The sequence below is a fragment of the Pelecanus crispus genome, chromosome 6, assembly GCF_030463565.1.
Source record: "Pelecanus crispus isolate bPelCri1 chromosome 6, bPelCri1.pri, whole genome shotgun sequence".
Lineage (NCBI taxonomy): Eukaryota > Metazoa > Chordata > Aves > Pelecaniformes > Pelecanidae > Pelecanus > Pelecanus crispus.
The window spans coordinates 69,820,745-69,842,046 of NC_134648.1; the positions used below are offsets into that span (position 1 = coordinate 69,820,745).

Consider the following 21,302-nt stretch of genomic DNA (forward strand, 5'->3'; position numbering starts at 1 on the left):
GAGAATTAGTGGTTTTAATTATGGTCGTCGTATGAAAGGAAACCATGCAAGCTCGGCAGGAGACCTTTGATCAAACCCTTTTGCTAGCACAATGCCGCGGAACTGTGACTATTCCTAGCAAGGGGCCTTTTCTCGCTGAATGACTCACCAGTGATCTTTGAATGCAGACAAGTTCCTCGCCCTCCCTCTTCATTAGCGAGCATTTCTATACAGGCCCTATATAGTGCGCGGAGTCTCGGAGCTATACAATGGGGGGGAAAAAAGAATCCCTACAGATTCTGGCCTCTACTTAGGAAGTGCTGAAGGACTCTGAGTGACTTTATTCATTAAAACAGGTTGCTATTAATTAACTGTCATAATAAAATAAAGAACTATTATTTGCATGTCTTAGTGCGCTCCCTTTAGTAATATGTATAAAAGATGCTTGTAACAGAAATGAATTTATAAGGGAGAAAAAATCCTCAGAAGTCTTCCCCCCCCCCCTTAATGTTTTTTTTTTTAAGGTCTAGGCAGCAGGAGCCTGACTAATTATTAGGACCAGTTTTGCAAGAGAACAAATAGAGGTAAAACACAAATATGAAAGTAATTAGGAAAATGCAAAATCCTGTTTACTTGGCAACCGATTCATGCAACTGAGACTAACGAAGAGTAAATCAGCTTTGCTTGTTTGATAAACTTAAGGGTGCCACCTAAGAGGAGCTGATAAAAATTAAACTTCTGCCAGCATCCCTCAGCACGGCCTTTTAGCGAACAGGCTGAGAAATATCCACGCAACTGCTTCATCTGCAAGCACCAGCAGATCCCATTTGAACAGATTCAGGGGAAGGAAGTTTGTATCTTCCATCCCTGTCAAATATTTTTGCCTTTGCGATCAGCTATTGGTGATATCTTGGAGCCGAGCACCCAGCACGGACGCCCGTATCACACATGCCCACGATTCATATGGGCACGGCACGCGTCGACAGCACAGTTGCAACCTGTTTTGTTTTGCTCCCTAAAAAAGCATCGCGTTTCCACTGCTCTTCACACCTGGGAAGGCTTTTGCCGGCGAAAGTTCTCCCTGCAGTTTGCATCGCTGCTTATTACAATATACGATGATACGTTACTCGACGCGGGCTGCAGGCTGGGATACCTTTGTCCAGCTCCTCTTTTCTCCTGAGTAGATAGTGGAATCCACAAAAGCTTCCAATTATTTCAAGACTATGCAGCTAAGGAGGGGCATCTAATAAAGCAAACCCTCAGCTCAGTATATTTGCTTGAATGGATCTTCAATAATGCAGGTAACAAAAGCATTCAAAAATTGCATTCCTAATGCTTTTCTGGGAGGCTGAAGGACTGATTTTGAGAAGGGAGAAGAAAGCCTGTCCTGAGAAAGCTGCACGGAGGAATGTATGATATTCCCCCGCTCTGTACAAACACTTCTGCAGGGATTGAGAAAAAGGAAGAGATTTAAGTGACGCACGGTCGACCTGAAATGTAGTCAATTACAACACAAAGAGTTAAAATGACACCCCTGAACCGTTCCTCTTCCTTCTCTTGCCTCTGCTTTGTGGCTTTCCAACCCAGAAGCTGTAGTTTTCTTTCTTTTTATTGCTCATTTCTCATCTACTGTTTGTACAGGAATCATTTATAGAAGTAACAGGGGGAATTGCTATGTAAATCATCCTATGAAAATAAACCAGAATAAGAAGGAGGAAAATAAAGGATGTTACTTTGCAACCGGAGTTAGATTCTTAGACAGCAGCTTGATTTTTATACAGGCAGCATTCAATGAAAGTCAGTCTGGGAAAATCAGCACTTGGAGAGGACAACAAAAGTAGTCCACTTTTAAAAGGATCTGTTAAGATTGGTAGCCACGTGAGCCTAAATCTGCACCTATATGCACCTCAAACCACAGACCAAAAGAGCATCCACAGGCAACACGCCTCGCTCCTGCACGCATCCTGATCTGCTCCCCCAAGCCCCTGGGAAGCTTCCAGAGGTGCCACTTGATAACATGATCTTTACAGAAGTACTTCTTTCTTCTCTGAAAATTTTACCCATCCAAATGAAATCCTGGCCTGGCAGCAATTTGTCTCCTATAAAACACTGGGCTGAGATCTCACAGAACCACAGGACAAAGTATGAAAATTTAGATGAACACAACTTTCCAGTAATGATACCAGAGTCTTGGGTCTGTTTTAAGCATACAAAGTACATGTTCATTGACAACTGTCCTGGTTTTAGCTGCGATAGAGTTAATTTTCTTCCTAGTAGCATGCATAGTGCTGTGTTTTGGATTTAGGAAGAGAAGAATGCTGATAACACACTGCTGGTTTAGTTGTTGCTCAGTACTGCTTATGCCAGTCAAGGACTTTTCAGCTTCCCATGCTCTGCCAGGCGCACAAGAAACTGGGAGGGGGCACAGCCAGAACAGTTGATCCAAACTGACCAAAGGGCTATTCCATACCATACGGCATCATGGGCAGTATAGAAACTGGGGGGGGGTTGGCCGGGGGGCAGCGATTGCTGCTTGGGGACTGTCTGGGTATCGGTCGGCGGGTGGTGAGCAATTGCATTGTGCATCACTTGCTTTGTATATTATTATTATTATTATTATATAGTTATTATTATCATTACTCTTTTAGTTTATTTGAATTATTAAACTGTTCTTATCTCAACCCAGGAGTGTTTCTCACTCTCACTCCTCCGATTCTCTCCCCCATCCCATCGGGGCAGGGGGAGTGAGCGAGCGGCTGCGTGGTGCTGAGTTGCTGGCTGGGGCTAAACCGTGACAACAACATTTTGAAAACCATGCTATTTTATGTCTTTTTTTTTTTAAAGAAGTAGCTGAGCTCTTGTTAAGCAAGTTGCTTGGCTTTCAGGGTAGACTGAAAAGCAGGATGGAGTCACATGCTATTCTTTTGGTTAAAGCTCCTGACACCTCTAAAATTGCAGTTCTGGCACCCCCAGTACCTGTGGGGACGTGGCAGAGTAGACGAGCGTCATGGGCTCGCACAGGAAGAGGCCACAGCACCGATGTCACAAGCCACGGGGCCAGCAGCGTCCCAGGGGAGCTGCTCTCGCGTCCCCGGTGCGGGACCGCAGCACCGCAGCCCCTCTGCCCCAGGTGGAGTCAGCGCAGGAGCTGCCACACTGCTGCCCACAGTCATGGTGCTCTGCATGGGAAAATAAAAAAAAAAGTTGCTTGCTTGCTATTGGAAAACTAGAGCAGTAAAGTCTTTCCCACCATCAAATCCCAGTGTAATGAAAATAACCACCCCTGCAAAGCAAGGGAGGCAGAAAGAGCTGGGTTGGGCTCTACCCACCATCCCAGGCCAGGAGAACATTGTGTCGGCAGCACCCCTGGGCACGGGCACAGCTAGGGGACAGAGCACAGCCGAAACTGCGAACGATCACACTCCCACGAAGGGCACCATCCCACACGCTTGTCCTGATGGAAACCTACCGAAGCACGCTGCCCTGTGACCATGAAAACACACAGACACAGCCCAGCTAAAGAAAAATGTCTGCAGAAAGCCTCTTGGCTCAGTAAAAGAAGAAACATTTAAAGGCTAAATACATTTTTTTGCACCTATAAAGGACGCTGCATTCATAAACAAAACTAAAAGATCTTCACAGTACTACAGATTCACAGGTTTCCTTTAAAAGAAAATTCTCCTTTTTGAAACCCAGCATTTTATTTAGTGATGAGCTTCCCCCCCCCCCCAAAACAATACAAACGGTTCATTTGGCAACAGCAATCAAAGACCAAACAACAGTACGTTCCTGCGGAGGCAATCACGCTTGATTTCTTCTCTGCTGCCATTTCTGTTGTCTGTTAAAACCATTCTCACATTGTCAAGGACTAATCCAGATTTTAAGTCCTGACTTCCAAATTTCAGCACTTCTGCAGGCAGGTGAGGACCGGGTGCTACCCAGCTCCCCGCCTCAGATCTTCTTTCATTTTTCTCAGCCCCTGCAGCTCTTTCTTCAGGTGCTTCACAGCCTGCAGAATATCCTGCCGTTGGGGATCGTCCTCCGCCTTCTCGGTGTACAGAAGGAAATGTTTCACAGTTTCAGAGAGCAACACTTCGGGATCCACATCCACCCGATGGAGACGCAACATCCTCTCGCAGGCGATGGCGTAGTTTTTGTGCCAGTTCACCGGGTGATTTGGATGAGAGTTGACAATTTCTTTGTACGACTGTTAAAGGGACAAACAAAGAAAAAAGGAGGAGGGGGGCAAATTAATCGAACGAAGGGGACCAACAGCTCTTAACAGTGCTTCAAAACTGCCCATAAAGGAACAGATGCTATTTAGATGTCCAAGTCCAGAGTCGGAGCATTTCTATAACTCACTCTGAGTTTGCCATGCGATGCGCGATAGCGTGAATCAGAAATCCAAGGGGGGCTGAAATGTTTCCCTTCCTACAGCAGCTGTTTGTTTAGAAACGTTACAGATGATCGTGATAACCCCACTGCACATTATGCGCTTCCCCAAGAGAGGTGTTACAGCAGGCTGCAGAAAAAAAGAGATTTAACTGTTGTGCCTGGAAAGACATTTACTCAGTATTTCAGGAGATCAGGACGTCTTCCACAGGACTTAAGCAGTCTGTTGACTTGAGTGGGAATATTCATAAGCTCAACAGCAGGCACACGCCTGAGAACTTTGCAGAACAGCAAAAATCACAGCAAAATGGGCAAGAGTTGCAAGGAAACTATTTGTTGACTCTTTGCTGGGATATGAAACACTCCTCCTCTCTGCTGACACATACTGATCTTTTTGTGCATCTGTTGGCATCTTGGGCAGTCCAGTATTTCCAGAGATACCTACACCAGCTTGTGGGTGTTATTCTTTGGTGTGAAATGCAGCAGAATTAATTTGCAGTGAGAAGACTGTCGGATTTTACACTTGCTGGCTCAGATGCATGACTGTGTAACGACAGAGGGGACAAGTGCATAGAGGGGACTTCAGGACAAGCAATCTCTTGGCATGGATTTGGAGCCCAGTACAGACAACATAATTATAGCAAAAGCAGGGTGTCAACTGGTTAGCTTTTGGCATCCTCCGTGACCAAGGGGGCAAGTTCATGGATAAAATCCCTGAACAAATCTCTTCGAATCTGCTATGCTCTCAGTTTGGATGAACAAGGGAGAATGCAGATTACAGGCCCTATATGGAAACACTGTATTTCTATGGAGTCCAGAAACTAAAAAAAAAAAAGAAAAAAAAGAAAAAAAAAAAAGGATTGACACTGCAGGGAGCATTCATAACCAAAATATATGACTTACGGTGTATGCAAATGTGTAAAGTTGTGATTTCACTTCTGCAGTCACACTGGCAGTTTCTGCAAGGTCAAATATAAAGAAAGCTGTTTTCATCCTAGAAAAAACAAGAAAAACTTCCATATAGTAACTGCTTAACATAACCAGCTCACGTCACACAGTTATACACATCCTCAACATGTCCATGTATGGGACAGTACACCAGCATCTCCATTTACATTGTCAGTGATACAAATTTCTCTCCATGATGTATTTTCTCACCCTGTGTCCCAACTACCCGCTGCTCCATTGAGGTATTTTGAGCAGAACCTTTCGGTAAACAAAACAACCACTCTCCTGAAGGATTTGCCGGAGGCCATGCATGCTTCATCTCATTCTGCCAACCTTTTCCTTCTAAAGCTTGGCACTTTTAGATCCAATAAGGCCATGCACCATCAAGCTGCCCGCTTTGGTGTGTATTTCCATGCCAGCGAGTTGGCATTGCCCACCGGCTGTTGGAACGGAGCAAAGGAGCATCACCTGGCTTGCCACATCTCCTCGTTGGCGACAGCTTCCCAGGAAGAGGGCTTGAAACTGAATTGGAACGAGAATAAAATTCAGCCATCAGATCCTTGTCACTGTGTTTCACCCACCGTGCAATCAACCCTTCTAACCCAGGCAGCTACAGACCTCCCAGGCAAAAGAAAACCCATCATGAAGCCTATGGCTCTGACAGCAGGGAATTCAGCTGATCCTCAGTCATTCATAAAACTTTATTTCTCTCTCTCCATAGAAGGAGTCTCTGGTATATCAGGTGTTTCGCAGCATCCTAGCTATCCTCAAAGTGAGAGATGCTTTTTCCCATCCATCACAGTTCAGTCTATGACACTTAAAGTTTTGGATGTCCCAAGTCCTCAACGTTTTTTGGCTCTTGATCAAGTGTTAAAATTGGAATTGGACCTGATATATGACTAGAAACGTCCCCTCTATTTTTAACACTAATAAAAATACCACTTGCGGATTTATTATACGTCCCACAACACAAAACATTATGATTACGGCTCATGTTTAATTTCTCTAACACTGCAATGGATGTGGTTATGCTGCTGGCAGATGAATGATGAGCAGGAAGGAGCAGTTGCACCTCTGCCTCGTACCTGCCGTAGTCTTCAGTCCAGTTATAGAGATTTCTTGTAAGATGAATCCACTCTCCTGGGTCAAAGACAACATCGGAAGGAACCAACTTTTCACACGTACCCCACGGCCAGAGCGAATAGCTCTTTCTCCAGGTTGAGTCCCCTTCATGAAGACCTATGCAGACAAACACTTCCTTACTGCCAAAAAAAAAAAGGAGAGAGAGCAATCGTGAAGCCTTGCCAGAAACCATGGGCCACCCCGCATGCTTGAGCAAACCACACACCCCATGCCAGGGGACAGGTCTTAAGCAGCATGACATTTTCTGCAGCACGGATACCTGTCCAGACCATTTCACGACAGAAAGAGCGTGTCTCTGGGTCAGTCTGCAGAACAGCTCTTCCACTGCAAGTGAGCACCCCATCTGGCATTGCAAATCTTGTGCAGCCAGCACGAAGGACACATCCTCTCCCCTATGCTGGACTTCACAAACGTGCCAGAAGCCGTAGGAGAAGCCCGTTTCTTCCCGATGGCACCTGGCAATGCTCTTCTGCCTACGCACACTCGCAAGGCTCACCCTGGCTAGTCTAAATGCAGATGCTATTCTTATTCCTGTGAGTATCTAATCCTTTCTCCACTCTTACTAAGCTATTTTTATATGATGATTATTCCTGGAATACATTCATTCTATGCTAATCGGTTGGCCACAATGTTCACGAAGGAGAAGCAGCAGCAATTTGCTCTCCAACCGTCGTCATTTTGAGTACACAGGAATGTTCCTTTTATTTGTGATGAATTGTATCAACAACAACAACAAAAATAATCAGTAAATACTCTCTGCTGATCACCTTCTTATTTTTCCTTCCTAAAAACCAAACCAACCTCAAAACAACAAGCAACATTATATCCAGATGGAGTTACTTCTGCATAGGTATTTGCTTTAATTGCAAAAATAATCTCACCACTGGGGAGCAAGTCAGTGGAGAAAATTGGTCTTTTGGATGCGGTACCAAGCTGTTCCATAAACAATTTCAAGAAAAAAAGGTCGAAGATTTTAGGAAAGCTGTTACATATCAAAGAAATGCTTACTGTTTGTTTACTTTGAGGAAACGATGGAGATTAAAAGCAAGTGTCCCATCAGATAATACTCCTTCCACAGGATTCCACCGGTTCCCAGGAAAATAAACGCCAGGTAAATGCTTTGCTAGCTTGGGTAAATACCATTGATAAGTCATCATCTATCACCGAAAATATAAGCAAAATTAAAACAAGAAATAAAGTTTTCATCCATTTTACATCCAGAAGCTGGAGAAAATGATTCCTGCAGGAGGAATGACTCTATTTGCTCAGTTAGGCCACCTCCCATTTCAGCAATTGCCTGGGACCACACCATCAGCCCAGGTCACCAGTGGTTTCTGATCAGAGGCACGCGGTCCTCCCTGTTGAGGAGGCAAAGGAAACGCAAAATAACTGCTGCTGGTAAGAGACACAACAAGGTTTTGGTTTGGTTAAATATGAGGTGTTGGGTTTTGGGTTTCTCAGCAAGTCGCAAACCCTTGCTGCAAAGCCATGTGCAAGGACTGATGTGGCAGTGGAAGTGTAGATGTCCCGTTCTGTAAGGGGGTTTTTTCTTCTCCCATTTCTCAGGAAAGAGTGTAACCACCACCCAGGGACACACAGCATGTCTGTTTTAATGTAAAAAAACTAGAGGCAGAATTCTGCAAAGCCACCTTTGGGGGACAAAGGTAACACAGGGGATGCAGGGAATGAGCCTCAGCATGGTAAAGCCCTTGGGAGAAACCCCAAAGCTGCATTGCCCACAGGGCAACTGCTGACCTGCTGCCCTCCAGGCTGCTCCCAGAAGCCTTCTGCTGCCCCAGCATCTGTATTTTGGGGCAACTGCAGAAAACAGCAGGGACAAAGCTTCCTCAGCAAAGCAAACATCTGCCCTGTGCCACATCTGGATATCTGCCACGATGAAGGACTTGGGCTTCCTCTTCTCTCTACCTGCTATTGCCTCCCTGTTGGCTTTTTGGGCTTGAATGGGGCTTTCACATCACGCTCCACCCCAGAGCTACCCACAACCCTTTAAAAAAATCAATTTTATTTCTGCATCATGAGTTTTATTTGAACAAAGAGACGCCCTCGAGGAGAGAAAGGAACAACTGAACTTTTGCTTCCTATTTTTAAATCTGCCTGTTGCCTCTTTTAATATTACTTTCTGAACCTACCTCCTGGTCCACTAAGGTGATATCTGGCCTCATCCCTTCACAGTAATGAACATAACGAAGAGCATTCCCGGGTAAGTCTCCTCTTAGCAAGATCACTGCACCCGTTGGCATAGAGGACAGCAGATTCCTTGCAAACTTATCAACAACGTAGTTGTTGCTCTGATCACAAGCACTTAAAAGAACAGATAAAAAACAGCATCTTAAAACCAGGTATTTGCATGGCTTTGCATATCTTCAGAACAATTTTCTGCAACAGGCATCGAGAGGTAAAGTCCTTCACCCTGGTCAGATCTTCCTGAAAAGCATCATCTCCATTTACAGAGAAACCAAGATACAGAAATGAAGCATTTAGACTACAGTCCCCCAGAAACCAGCACCAGAGACATGAGCCACTACAGTTTTGCCACAATACACACTCATTGCATGCCTTCACCTTAATTCGTATTTTTTTCTTGGGCTAAACCTAAAGACTTACTAGTTGGAGCTGGAAGTGCCAGTACAACAATGGTTCTGTAAAGCATTTGAAATCCTCCCCATCCTTTTAATTAAGCACTAAAAAGACAAGTTTTTGTAGCGTCAGGCAGAAGTAGATTTACATTACCTGAGATCAGATCCTTTTTGTTACTCAGTTGTGCGTTGCACACACTCCAGGTACAGACTCGGGAAGAGGACACTCCCATGACATACCTCGGGACATGAGCTATGACTGGCTCACCTATGGACCAGCCTTTGGGAAAAGATGCGTGCGAAGGAAGGATCCCTGAGTATGAAGTTCTGCATGTTCTACACTTCACCAGTTGGTCAACCTCTACCTGAGCATCCCTACTACTACGCTGGTTCCTACCCAAGCCACTGCAGAGTCTTTGGTGTGGTTATGGAATAAGGAAGCCCTATACTACAGATGTAACTCTTCAGAATGGAAAAATAACTAAAAAAAACCCCAGGGCACAAGGTTCTCTGATGCACAGCAAGGGCAGGAGGTGACTGTTCAGGTCAAATGAATCCTGCAAACCTTCTTAGGAAATAACACACAGATTTATGAGTGTGTTGAAATGAAGTTTCTAATGAAACTTCTTTCATTAGAAGTTTACATATCTACACAGTTTTCTTCCTTCAACCTACACGACACCCCCATTTACAGCCTGGAGTTGGTGCTCGGTGATTTTTAGGGAGATCAAAAAAGGGAGTCCCACAGGCTGTGGCCACACAAGCTTAGGTGGGATGTGAAAACCACCTTTCCCACTTCAAGACAAGGACAGAGACCCCAGCAGCAGTGTGGGGGGTTTACAGGAGCACCCCAATTGCACGGCACCCCGCAGACCTGTGAGGCTGCAGCGAGACACGCGCCCGGAGGATTTGTTACCTGTAATTTGCCCAAACTTGAGAAGCGACGAGAGAGAGAGCGGAAAGCCACTCCAGCCATGGCAGCACCCGGCTGCCCTTCAGCACGGCACTTCCAACCGAGGCGAGCGTGGCCAGCCCCAGCCCCGCCAGCACAGCCACCGCCGCGTTGCTCTGGAGCCAGAATCGCTCCACCTAGGAAAGAAAATCCCCGAGACCTTATTTCTGTTTCCCCAGCTATAAGGAAACAGAATATGCAGCTGTATTTTTGCACCTTACATGGCTCCAAGACAACCACCTGCTCTGGTTAGGTGGATTTAAGGCTTCTTCCAAAAGTTAACATCCCAGAGCAATTTTTGGAGTGCAACTTACCACACCCAGAAACAGAGGTTTTGTAATATCCAAATTTGCTCTCCAAGCGAAGAAAAGGGAATAAAGACAGAGCATTCCAGCGAAGAGCCAGATCACAGATGATTTCTGCTGCTTTGTCCTATAAAAAAAATAATGCAGCACTCTAGTGGCATGATGAAAAAGGAGACAAAAGTTATACACGCTTGAAAACCATTATCTCTGCACACTTAAATGCATTTAATCCAAGGAGCTGATGAGCCTTTCTCTACCTTTGCAATTCATGAAACTTCTGTTTTCAAAGCACAAAACCATCAGGATTTCAAGATTTTTAAGCTTGCCATCTAGAAAGCCACAGGGTTACCAGGAGCAGGGATATTTTGCTCTTAATTAATAGGTGACCACAGCCAATTACTGAAATTTTTGCACCAGCAAGCAGAAGACAAAGAAAGCTGCCCATGCAGCTAGTCAGAAACTGCACATTGGAGCAAATATTCTCCTCCAACTTACGGCAGTGCTGTGCTCACACAGGCCATGAGTGCCAGGGCGAGGACGGGAAGGGAGAGCTCCGACTTCATCTGCGCCAGCTGAAAACTGCGGAGAAATTAGTGCATGGATGCGTCATCCCCAAATCGTCCCTTGCGCTCTATTAAAGTGTCAAGAGAAGAAGGGAATAAGCACAACATAACATATTCCCATTCTGCTGTGATTAAGTCTACCAGAAAGGAGAACAAGCTCACTTTACATGTCAGGATTTTGAATGAAAAATCACTGGGGAGCAGGACCCAGCTTTTTTCCTTCAATGGGGAAGACAGACGGACACACATGCTGTCCCTGCGCCAGACACACACGGCCCCAGCTCTGGACCAAACCGAGGAAAGGCAGGACAGGAGCCACTTTGGCCAAAATGACAGCAGCAGCAACAGGTTTCTCTCCACTGAAAGGCACAGTCAAGATTTTACTCACGCCAGCATCTCTCTCATACTGGTTCCTGTCTCAGACTTGGCCTAGATTAAAAAGAAAGAAAACCCATGAGAAATGCGCACGCTGATTGCCATATCACCGCGGCACAGAAAAGTCTTTTTGTTTTCTGTTTGCAGAGCCCTGAGCACACAGGGCTCCTCAAAACACCTTCAGGTGGTACCCCAAGGTGGTCACAGGGAGCAGGAATTGCTTAAATAACAAAAACCCAACAAACTCTACTCAAACCTTCATTGTAAGGTTTTCTCCCACGTTCTTGTTTTACATTATGCCACTGTGCAGGGTTTACCACCTGGATAAGCATTTTTTCAAGGTGCTACCAACCCATTACCCTGTGACTTGAGCACATCATATGGTTTAGCTATGATCTCCACTATATCATAGAATCATATAGGTTGGAAAAGACCTGTAAGATCATCGAGTCCAACCGTTAACCTAACACTGCCAAGCCCACCGCTAATCCATATCCCTAAGCACACATCTACACGTCTTTTAAATACCTCCAGGATGGTGACTCCACCACCTCTCTGGGCAGCCTGTTCCAATGCTTGACAACCCTTTTGGTGAAGAAATTTTTCCTAATATCCAATCTAAACCTCCCCTGGCACAACTTGAGGCTGCTTCCTCTTGTCCTATATCCGCACGGTGCAATCATTTTCTGGGACATCTCCCCACAGCCTGAGACAAGCACGTGGGCTTCAATTCCTGCTTGTTTACCAGACTCGCCCCTGTCCCCTCTGCCCTGACAGAGGCAGAGCTGTATGAGATTTATATGAGTTATATGAGAAATTTTATTGCAGAGGCTTGCAATCCATGGCACAAGTCTGGGAAAGAAGACATGCTGGGTGGAGGTGAGGAATTACCTTCATAGGTGCTTGTTGGAAAAGTGGTGGCTACCAGATAAAAGATAAGGTAAATGGATCCAGGAGGTCTGGAAGGAATATTTCATCTCAATAAAAATGGAAGAGTTAATTGCATTCAAGATTTAATTAAAAAATAAAAGTGTTAGAGGATGGAGAGCCAGCCCACAGCTCCTGAAGCACCACTGCTACCTCTCTGTTTCTTGCAAAGCCCCACCTTGCCGGCAGCTGACAGCTTCTGGCCCCAGACACATCCCTCGCAGGAGATGACATTTCTGATCCTTGGCTTATAGGTGGAACTCTCTCCCGAGTCTTTTCTCTGTTTTTTTTTTTTTTGACCCTGCCTGCCCTTAAAATGGAGCCGTGGGACGCAAGAGCTGTCTGTCCATCCAGGCTGGGCTCTGGCATTAGCCCAGCTGGCATCGGGACCAAACACTTGGATTTTGCTGTATTTATTGCTCCTGCTTCAGACAAGTTCATCGTAAATGTGATTTATGGTGTAGGATTACACGCAGTCCATCCCTAAGCCTCCTGAACATCAACTTGAATTCATCACATTTGATGGAGAAAGGAGTTAAGGGATTTGCATGCCTTGGTATTGCTCTGCCCAATGGAGTCTCACTCTCAGGAGATGGCTGGGAATAGGACCACAGGGGAAATCTCAGAAGTCCTTCAGAGGGTGGATCTTATCTCTGTAGGAGTTTTGGAACGATTAAATGGCAGCAGCAGGAATTATCAAGTCTTTTGCCTCACATCTGACAGAAGAAGGCTGTAATGCAATGGCGATGGTGCTCGCTGCGTCACGCCGGCTGGATGCAGCTGCTGCATGCACGGGGCTGAATTTCTGAGGACGTGGGGCTTCAGGACCCCAAGGAGTGACACAATATGTAAACCATCCCTTTTGCTTTTTTATTCCCCCGGTGGTGCAATTTCCCAGCCCTCTGCACTGAAATCTCTGAAGCAGGAAGGATAGAAGGGGTGCTGGGCACTTGCTTTCCTCGGGCGGCCAGAGCCAAACATCTAAATCAGGGCTGGAGGAGACAGATGCAAACCCTACGCCCGACCTCCCTCCTTGGCAAAAGCACAGACCAGTCAATAACTTAAATCAGAGGATTCTGAGACCCCCCCTAAACCTACTATTAATTTCAATTCCATATGAGTAAGAAGTTGGAGGAATCTCTTTTAAAGCTAAAGCAATGAAAACTGCTTGCGACCTCTTTAAATAGCTGAGTTTAAAATAATAATAAAAAAAAGACAGTTATTTGTCTTAAAGCAAAAAAACCACAAAATTGATGTCACCATCTTCCTCTAGCACAGTTTGCTCTTTGGGCTTTTACAAATACAAGACACCTGTACAGCTCCCAGTAAATAATACAGCTCACCCCATAAAGGCAAAGAGAATTATTTCTTTGCTTTCCCAGCCACGTGATCCATTCCCAGAAAACCTGACAGATGAGAAGGTCAAAATCAGAAATACATTTTTTAAAAAGAAAACATTTTCAATTTCTTCCCCTGCAGGCCATTAATCATCACAAATAGAAAGGTTCTGCTATTGCATAAGTTAAAAGAAAGTCATTTAGCAAATGACCCTTATTTACCAGATTGAACGTCCCATATTCTTCCCTGAGAAAGTGGGTCAAAAATCCTTGAAAAGTCGTCTGGTCTCCCCATGTCCAACGGGCTTGACTGAGGTAGGACGAAGCCGGCAGATAGAGATAAGGCAGCAAACCAGCCAAGAAGCATAAACCCAACTTCAGCAAATGGCCTAGGGACAATTCCTGCACCAAAATATGTCATATTGCATAACAATGTTTATTTGAGTTTAATCGCGCTGGAACTTCAAGAACAGATAAAGAAAAAACATCAAATATATTTACACAGAGCAGATCTCTCAATTTATAGTAAGTCCCTACAAAATGCTATGTTAAACCTTACGATTTTGTGGATTACTAGGAAACTGCATCAAACTGATCTCCTTTGCATGGCAGGGTGAAATTTAAGTGAAGCAAATAATATTAGCTAGGACTCATGAGTATCATACTCATTGCATCTTTCACATTTAAATCATGGCATGACATGCATAGATGGCTGAAGCACTGCAAGGCTGAGATAACCCACTTTGCAGTGATTAAGAGTTGGCTGGTATTCCATCTGGCAAAAAAAAAAAAAAAAAAAGCTGCTCTAGTACAACTACACACATCACCACCATCATCAGGAGTCAGTTTTGCCATTTACTTTATCGTGATTACACTGGCTAAATTGGATAGGCCAACTTTTGGGGTGGGATTTTCAAGACTGCCTAAGGGGTCAGGGAAGACAAGACTTTCAAAGGGACTTCTGTGCCTAACTCCTTTAAGTGCTTTGGAAAATCTCACCCTAGAATATTGCACGCTTGCTTTATCGTTAGCCACTGCCCTGTCAATCAAAGCACTTCTTCAGCAGTTGGGGTTATGGGGAAGAGGCACCATTCAGAGTGATGATCTGTGGAGCAGAAACAGTAGCTTGGTAATGGTGGTGGCCAGAGTTCCTTCAAAAGAAAGCTGGCTCTTTTTTACTTAAAAAGGCGCTGTTTTCCATCAAATATCCTTCTTATTAGGTGGTTTTCTGGAGCAGGCACTACTGGGCTGTCTAAAGTATTTCCCAGGAATATAGTATTGGCACAGGATTGCCCTTGCTGGAAATCAGAGAGGTCTCTCTGGACCTCCCCGGTTAAAAAAAACCAAACAAACCTCTGTTTAGAGAACACAAATATATTACAGAAGTGAGTTTTCATTGTGTTCAAGGAAATGTATAATCAGAAAGGGGTTTGCTGGAGTCGCTAAATAGATTTTGGATCAAGCCTGTCCGAGTCGCATCTTATCCCTTGCAGCTCACATGCTTCACTCCAGGCTTAGTTATACCCTGTGCCATTTCAAGCATTGGAACAGGCTGTCCAGAGAGGTGGTGGAGTCACCATCCCTGGAAGTGTTCAAAAAACAGGTAGATGTGGCACTTCGGGATATGGTTTAGTCTAGTCTACCCTTGATTGGTTTAGGTGGGCTTGGTAGTGTAGGTTAATGGATGGACTGGATGATCTTAAAGGTCTTTTCCAACCTAGACGATTCTATGATTCTATGATTCTATGATTACTCAGAACCACACCTGAATTATCAGGTTGAGGGTGGAAAAAGTACAGGCAGGACTGGCCCAGCAGAAACCTGCCCCACTGTCACCTTCACAGGGGCAAAGAAGAGTGGGGGGGAGTAGGCGGAGGCTTCTCAGGGCCACTTGCAAAGCGAGCAGAGCATCTGCGTCGTTGAGATGTGCAGCCGTTTTCAGGGCAGAGTTTCTACAACACATCTGCATCCAGCCTGGTGCATTGACTCACAGATCACCTACAGAAGACGAGCATTGCAGGGCCCCTGAACGTCACCTGGGAGCCTCATCCAGACAGATGCATATCACCTTCATTAGCCAGGCATGCAAAGAGGTGTTTTCACCTCCTCACACAATGAGCAAGTTTAATAAAGAGGTGTAAAAGGAGGGACATCTTCACCATGGGATCTCTGGTAGGAGATAAAAGGGACATATTTGACCGGATCAGAGGCTTGCTGTTTTGCTGAAGGTCAGCTTTCCTTTAGTCTTCTCCAGCTGGCATGAGGCCGGTGCTCTTCACATGAGAGCTGATCTCTTCTAGGACTCTCAAGTCCTGGCTGCATCACAGTTGGAGGCCACCGAGCCTAACACACCCCAAGGAGATGCTGAAGAGGACTTCCCCCTACAGACAAGCCTCTGCACCCTTCCTGCCATGCTGCTTATTCTGGCTGTACCTTCAACTATCACCAGCAGTCGCAAGTTGCTCTGCAACGAGCGGACGTGGCTTTTGTTTCTTACCACCAGGGAACCAACATATAGAAACTCATCTCCAGACGAGCTGATGGCACGAGAAAGCCAGTGCCATCAGCCAGAAGAAGCAGTACCCAGACTGCACATGCCTGTGACTTCTCACCAACAGATATTTATCTGCTTTCCTGTTTGGTAGGTCATTGAACATGCTCTTATTTCCTACACGCTGAGCAGTTTTTAGCTCCGAGTATCGGTCTTGTGGCTGCGTGCAAGGTTACTTGCAAGCAGCTGGGACAGAGCTCTCCTGTGCCAGGAGGCACGGGCAGGTTGCTGGTGTGAGCAAAGCCCCTAAATCGTGATAGACGGCTCTGGTGTCAGACTGATGGACTGTAACTTCAGTGGGTTACGACTGACTAGTTTAGACAGACCATTGACTGTCCCTGTTTGTACATCAACATAAAAGTGGCACAAGTGCTTGAAAAGAAGAATTACTCCCTGCCTTACAAAAATAAAGGTACAGGTCAGCAAAATACATACCGTCTTTCTGAAAAGCCGGGAGAGAACCCAAGGCACAATACAAGCGATATAAAGCACTATTGTGTGCTGGTTGCACAAACTGAGCCCGCAGCAAAAGGCACCAAGTTTAGAGATCTGAAAGGGAAAAAAACCACATTCACAATTACTCTTTACAGTTTGCAAAAACATCCAGAGACCAAAAGAGCTTCAGTGCAGCCCACAGCACACTTACAGGAGAAAGGCAAATACATCGGTGAGCACCGGTCAATTGTAACACAATAACACAGGCTATTTTTGATTATTTACAGGGAGATTTCATTTGTTTAACAGAAAACATTATTTAAGAAGCGTCCAGCGCAATGGCTATGTCTCCTTGTATACAGAGATCATCTGTAGCACCGTCATGTCCTAATGATGCGATGGGGACCAATTCCTGAACCCCTGCTGCACAGGGGAGACTGCCCAGCAGTTAACTCCAAATGATGCAAAGTCTTCAGAAGCTATACCCTAAAATAATGCCATTATGTACAGAGACCTCATTTTATATAACAGGAATGATTTTTTTCCTCTTCTTCAGGCACAGAGGGCTAAAGTCAGGGCTACGCAAACTTCCTAAGCAAAGGGAATTAAATGTGATATCCGTCATTAGTCTAAAAGTTCATTTTCAAGCGTCTTTGAAAGAGTTTTCTGATCAAATGGGTAATGTATCCAGACTATGCAGCACGGTGCAGGGTATTTCTGGTACTCATTGACAATTATTCACGGGTTCGTTATTGGTACCTTGGCCATCCCTGGCTGATGCGAAGGGAAACCTCTCTCTGCCCCATGCTGCCACATGCTCTGCTCTGTCCCAACACCATCAGAGCAGTGCTGAGCCCTCTTCTTTCAGAGTGGGAGGACGAGGCTACAAGAGCAACTCCACATATAAACCTTGGGTCAGTGCCACGTACACCACTGGCTACTGCTCCTCCTCTGAATTTTCCCCCTCCTCCACCATCACTGGCCACTTGGTCCATGTTATAAGCCCCAGGGCAGCTCCTTGGTGGGGAAAAAGTCCCCAGAGTCCCACAGCGTTGTTGGACAGGAGCTGACAACGCATCCTCCCCTCTCCAGCCATCCCCAAGGAGGGCAGCACTTCCATCTATCATCAGAGCATCGCCCCTGCTTATTTCAGTCACCGGTGACGGTGGTGTGTGAGATGCAAACACTTGCCCTGGCATGGTGATGGGATCAACTGGTAATTTTTAACTGACTGCCCAGCATTCAACGCTGAACGCTGCCTTGCCATGGAAACACCTGCCATAACTTCTGAAAAACATTTGTGGGGCTTCAAGAGCTGCCCTGCGGGACTCAGAACAACCTCGGTAATTTTTCAAGTGTATTGATGAACTCCAAGCACGCTCCTGAAGATGTTTGCATGACCATCTGACCTATGAAAAGCACTGTGAGCTTGCTGTTGGCAGCCTGGCTTCGTCAAGGCATGGGATGCCAGACACCCAAAAAACACTGGAACAAGCTCCTTAACTGCTTCTGAAAATCTCATCTGAAAATCCCATTGGAAATTTGGCACATGAAACGTGGAAGCAGGTTGGAAAATGCCCAGCTCCATCTTCATGGAGTTCAGGTTGTAGGGATCTTGGGATGGTAATCATCAGAAAAGAAAAAAAAAATCCAATGGTGAAACAAGGTCTCTATAACCCCCGATAAAACATGTTACTTGAGAACTTGCGAAGCTGAGTAAACTACCACTGTGGACTCCTGAAATTCTAGCCTAGCCTGACAAAAATCCTTTTATTCACACAATTTACAGGAGTCACAGCAGGCAAGTCTGTGAGAGAAGAAGAGATCAGATGTTCAGGCAAATAGAAGTAGAAAGAACAAGGCTGCTGAGTAAAAATATCATTTGGCTGCCCAGTCTGTTTATAAAGTAGAGAATATAGCATGAAATTTAAAGTCTCTGTATTTCACAATGCCATTATTTTAGGGGCACATTTAATTTCAAAAGAAGAACTGACTGAAAATTTGGTCGTTTCTCATTTTCAGTAGAAACCTGGGTTTCTGACTAGATGAAGTTTTCTGTAAAATATATCTGTTTACCCCAAGGAAAAATACCAGTTCTGAAAACAAAAACTTAAAACACCCACATGATGCAGGAAACCAAACCTTGCACTAAAACATTTAGATGAAAATGATTTTGCTTTTCCTGTTTCCACCCTGTGGGAACCAACCCCAAACCCATCCAACAGGTCCCAACTCAACCCTTAAGCAAAGTGTACAGGTTTTTCAATGTTTTGGCACTTTTTAACATCCAGGTAGGGCAAGGATCGACACCACCCAGCACAGGTGCCAAACCCAGTCCCAAAATTTGGCCACCTTTATTTAAACAAAACTAAATCAGCACTAAATGAATAGGAAACCAAACAGACACGTGATAAGTAATTGGAAAAAATATAAGGAACTATTCACTTTCCTTGAGATGTTTTACCTTTGATCTCTCTTTTGCAGTGGATGCCTCCTCAAAATGCACGGTGAGAGCCATCAGCAGCCCCACAAACAGATTGTTTAAGCTAAAAACCTCTGCCGTGATGGACCACTGCCATGTTAGACGAGAAAATGAAAACACCCCCGCAGCAAGGATTCCTCCAGCATATGAGCCAGAAAGCCTGCAAACACAGATAACATGAAATCTTCTTTTCCAACAAAAAAGCCTACTTTATTGTCCTTCTTTTTTTTAATTTTTTTTTAAACATACTGTAGCAGCAGAAATTATGACTGCCACCCAGCACCCTGCCAAAACATTATATGGTTAATATCTTCCTAATAATTCCTTTGCACTGAATTGCAATTAGGAAGAGCAGGCATTAGCCAGCCTATTTGCAAGCCACCCAACACCAAAGAGTTGGCTTCTTCTTGCAAGCGCCATGAAAACTTCCAGTATTGAATTTGGTTCAGAAATCCCGATGAGCGATGGCCCAGCGGGTCATGGTACGGCAAGCCAGGGAGTCACGCCTCTAACGGGATACTCTCCGCTGGAGGAGATGCCAGCAAGGATGCAGCCTTAAATTCATCAAGGCGTTGAATAAAGAGTGGATTAGAGCTATTCATGATGGACAGCATTAGCAGAGCTTTCCTGGGGGGCTGTTTAGTGTCTTGGGGGTAGGTGAGGATTGCGGCACCCGTGGTCCTGGCAGGGAGAGGCGCCCGCTGGGGTTAGGAGTGGGGAAAATGGGTGTCAGCTCCAGCAAGCTGGAGAGAGCAGAGGAAGCGGGTGAAGTACCCGCTGCTGGGATGGCTGTGAGCCCGAAAGCCGGGCACCTCTGTGACTCCCGGATGGGATTACGGCACACGGTCCCCACAAAGCTGCTTGCCCAACTCAGCTGGATGCTGCAGCCGGCACGGGGAGCCCACAGGGTAGGATTTAGCCGAGGAAACCTATTGCACCCATTCTGCAATAGCGGCTCTTCCCACCTGGTCGCACTGGGGGCAGCTCCAGCTCTGCCTGTTTGGAAGGTCTCCCCTTCAGGAAGTCACCCTGACATGATGCCATGTAGGGCACCATAACCAGCTCAATTATGCCTTATCCAAAGACATAAATAGCTGTGGCTATGGTCAAAGCTCCTCTCCACAAATTCACCATCCCGCTGTGAGACTAAGCCAGGCTTTACCACAAATTGGGTATTTTTATAGTCCCATGCCAGGTGCACACAATTCCATTTAGCCCTAATGTTTCCAGCAGGTTTAAAGCAAAATTGTGATAAGGAAGCCAACTTCTTCATCAAGCTACCCATGTGATTTGCTCCTAAATACTGGCCATATCCTCTAGCACAGCCAAAGTCCCCAGGTAGTTTGTTCTGCCCATCAGGGATCGGAGAGTGGACATCCACATAGGACTTGCTTATGGTGTTCCTCACGTAACTCTGAGATAAATGGAGACCAAGTAAACAAAACCTACAGCCTCTACGAACAGAGATGAGGGAGCTGCTGGCACAGCACATCCTAGCAAGGGCTCCTCTCCTTGGTTATGCTTTCTTTCCACTTTCCTAAAAAGACCTCAGTACACTGAAAAGGCAATCTATTTCTTCTGTAGATGTCAAAGAAGGACTTGTGCAGTCAGAATGGGAATTTTTAATCCATTAAAAATGGGAAGGAGGGTTCATGGGGAGGAGAGGACTGGGATGAGGGCTTGGAAGACCAGGTCTCTACTCCTCCTCCTGCCCACAGACACTGGACATCCTGAATGGTCTGGGACAAGCCACTCTACTGCTGTTGCCCTAGGTATCTGCAAAATAGGACTAATGTTTTTTATCTCCTTTGTCAAGTGTTTTCAGATCTGAAGCTTCAGGAGGTAGCTGGAGGGTGAGAGGCAAGGCATTTCAGTCAATATCGGGGAAAAAGAAATCAGCTCTCAGGTGTCCGAGGCCAGAGCAAGACCGGCTCAGGGTGACACAGAGCTTCAGCATCAAGATTGTAGGAAGGAGTCTTGAAAAATCAGTGGAAGAGGACAAGATTGAAAATTCCCGACAGCAGGTGGGACTGTTTCAGATCAAATCTGTGCCTGCAAAGTACCCTATAAGAAGAAAGGTGAACGTGGAGCCTCTTCTGTAGAAAGTGAGGCAAACTTTGAAGTATCTACTATTGCCAGCTGAAAAGCCCAGGTGTGCTGGGCTTGCCCTCCCTGACCTTGCCATACAGGTCGCTCCCATCCAGCCCTTCTACACAATAATTGTATCGTAGGATTATATTTCACGGTGAACACCAACATGTCTATAAAATGGGTTGTTACATCCATATCTAAATCCACAGGGTAGTGAGGCCTTGT

General features: G+C 45.5%; 1 protein-coding gene across 1 annotated transcript in view; it reads right to left on the minus strand.

Moving 5' to 3' along the window:
* Positions 1-3,913: 3,913 nt before the first annotated feature.
* The window catches only part of TMEM260 (transmembrane protein 260), a 35,507-nt gene continuing 18,118 nt past the window's right edge, over positions 3,914-21,302 (minus strand). Inside the window, exons 4-16 of the mRNA XM_075713066.1 lie at positions 18,969-19,146; positions 16,505-16,618; positions 13,741-13,920; positions 11,268-11,308; positions 10,812-10,895; positions 10,326-10,443; positions 9,976-10,148; positions 8,613-8,784; positions 7,471-7,619; positions 6,405-6,581; positions 5,788-5,841; positions 5,275-5,365; positions 3,914-4,186 (exon numbers count right to left, since the gene is read on the minus strand). Coding sequence (XP_075569181.1) covers positions 3,914-4,186; positions 5,275-5,365; positions 5,788-5,841; positions 6,405-6,581; positions 7,471-7,619; positions 8,613-8,784; positions 9,976-10,148; positions 10,326-10,443; positions 10,812-10,895; positions 11,268-11,308; positions 13,741-13,920; positions 16,505-16,618; positions 18,969-19,146 — 1,804 coding nt within the window. The remainder of the gene's footprint in view (positions 4,187-5,274; positions 5,366-5,787; positions 5,842-6,404; positions 6,582-7,470; positions 7,620-8,612; positions 8,785-9,975; positions 10,149-10,325; positions 10,444-10,811; positions 10,896-11,267; positions 11,309-13,740; positions 13,921-16,504; positions 16,619-18,968; positions 19,147-21,302) is intronic.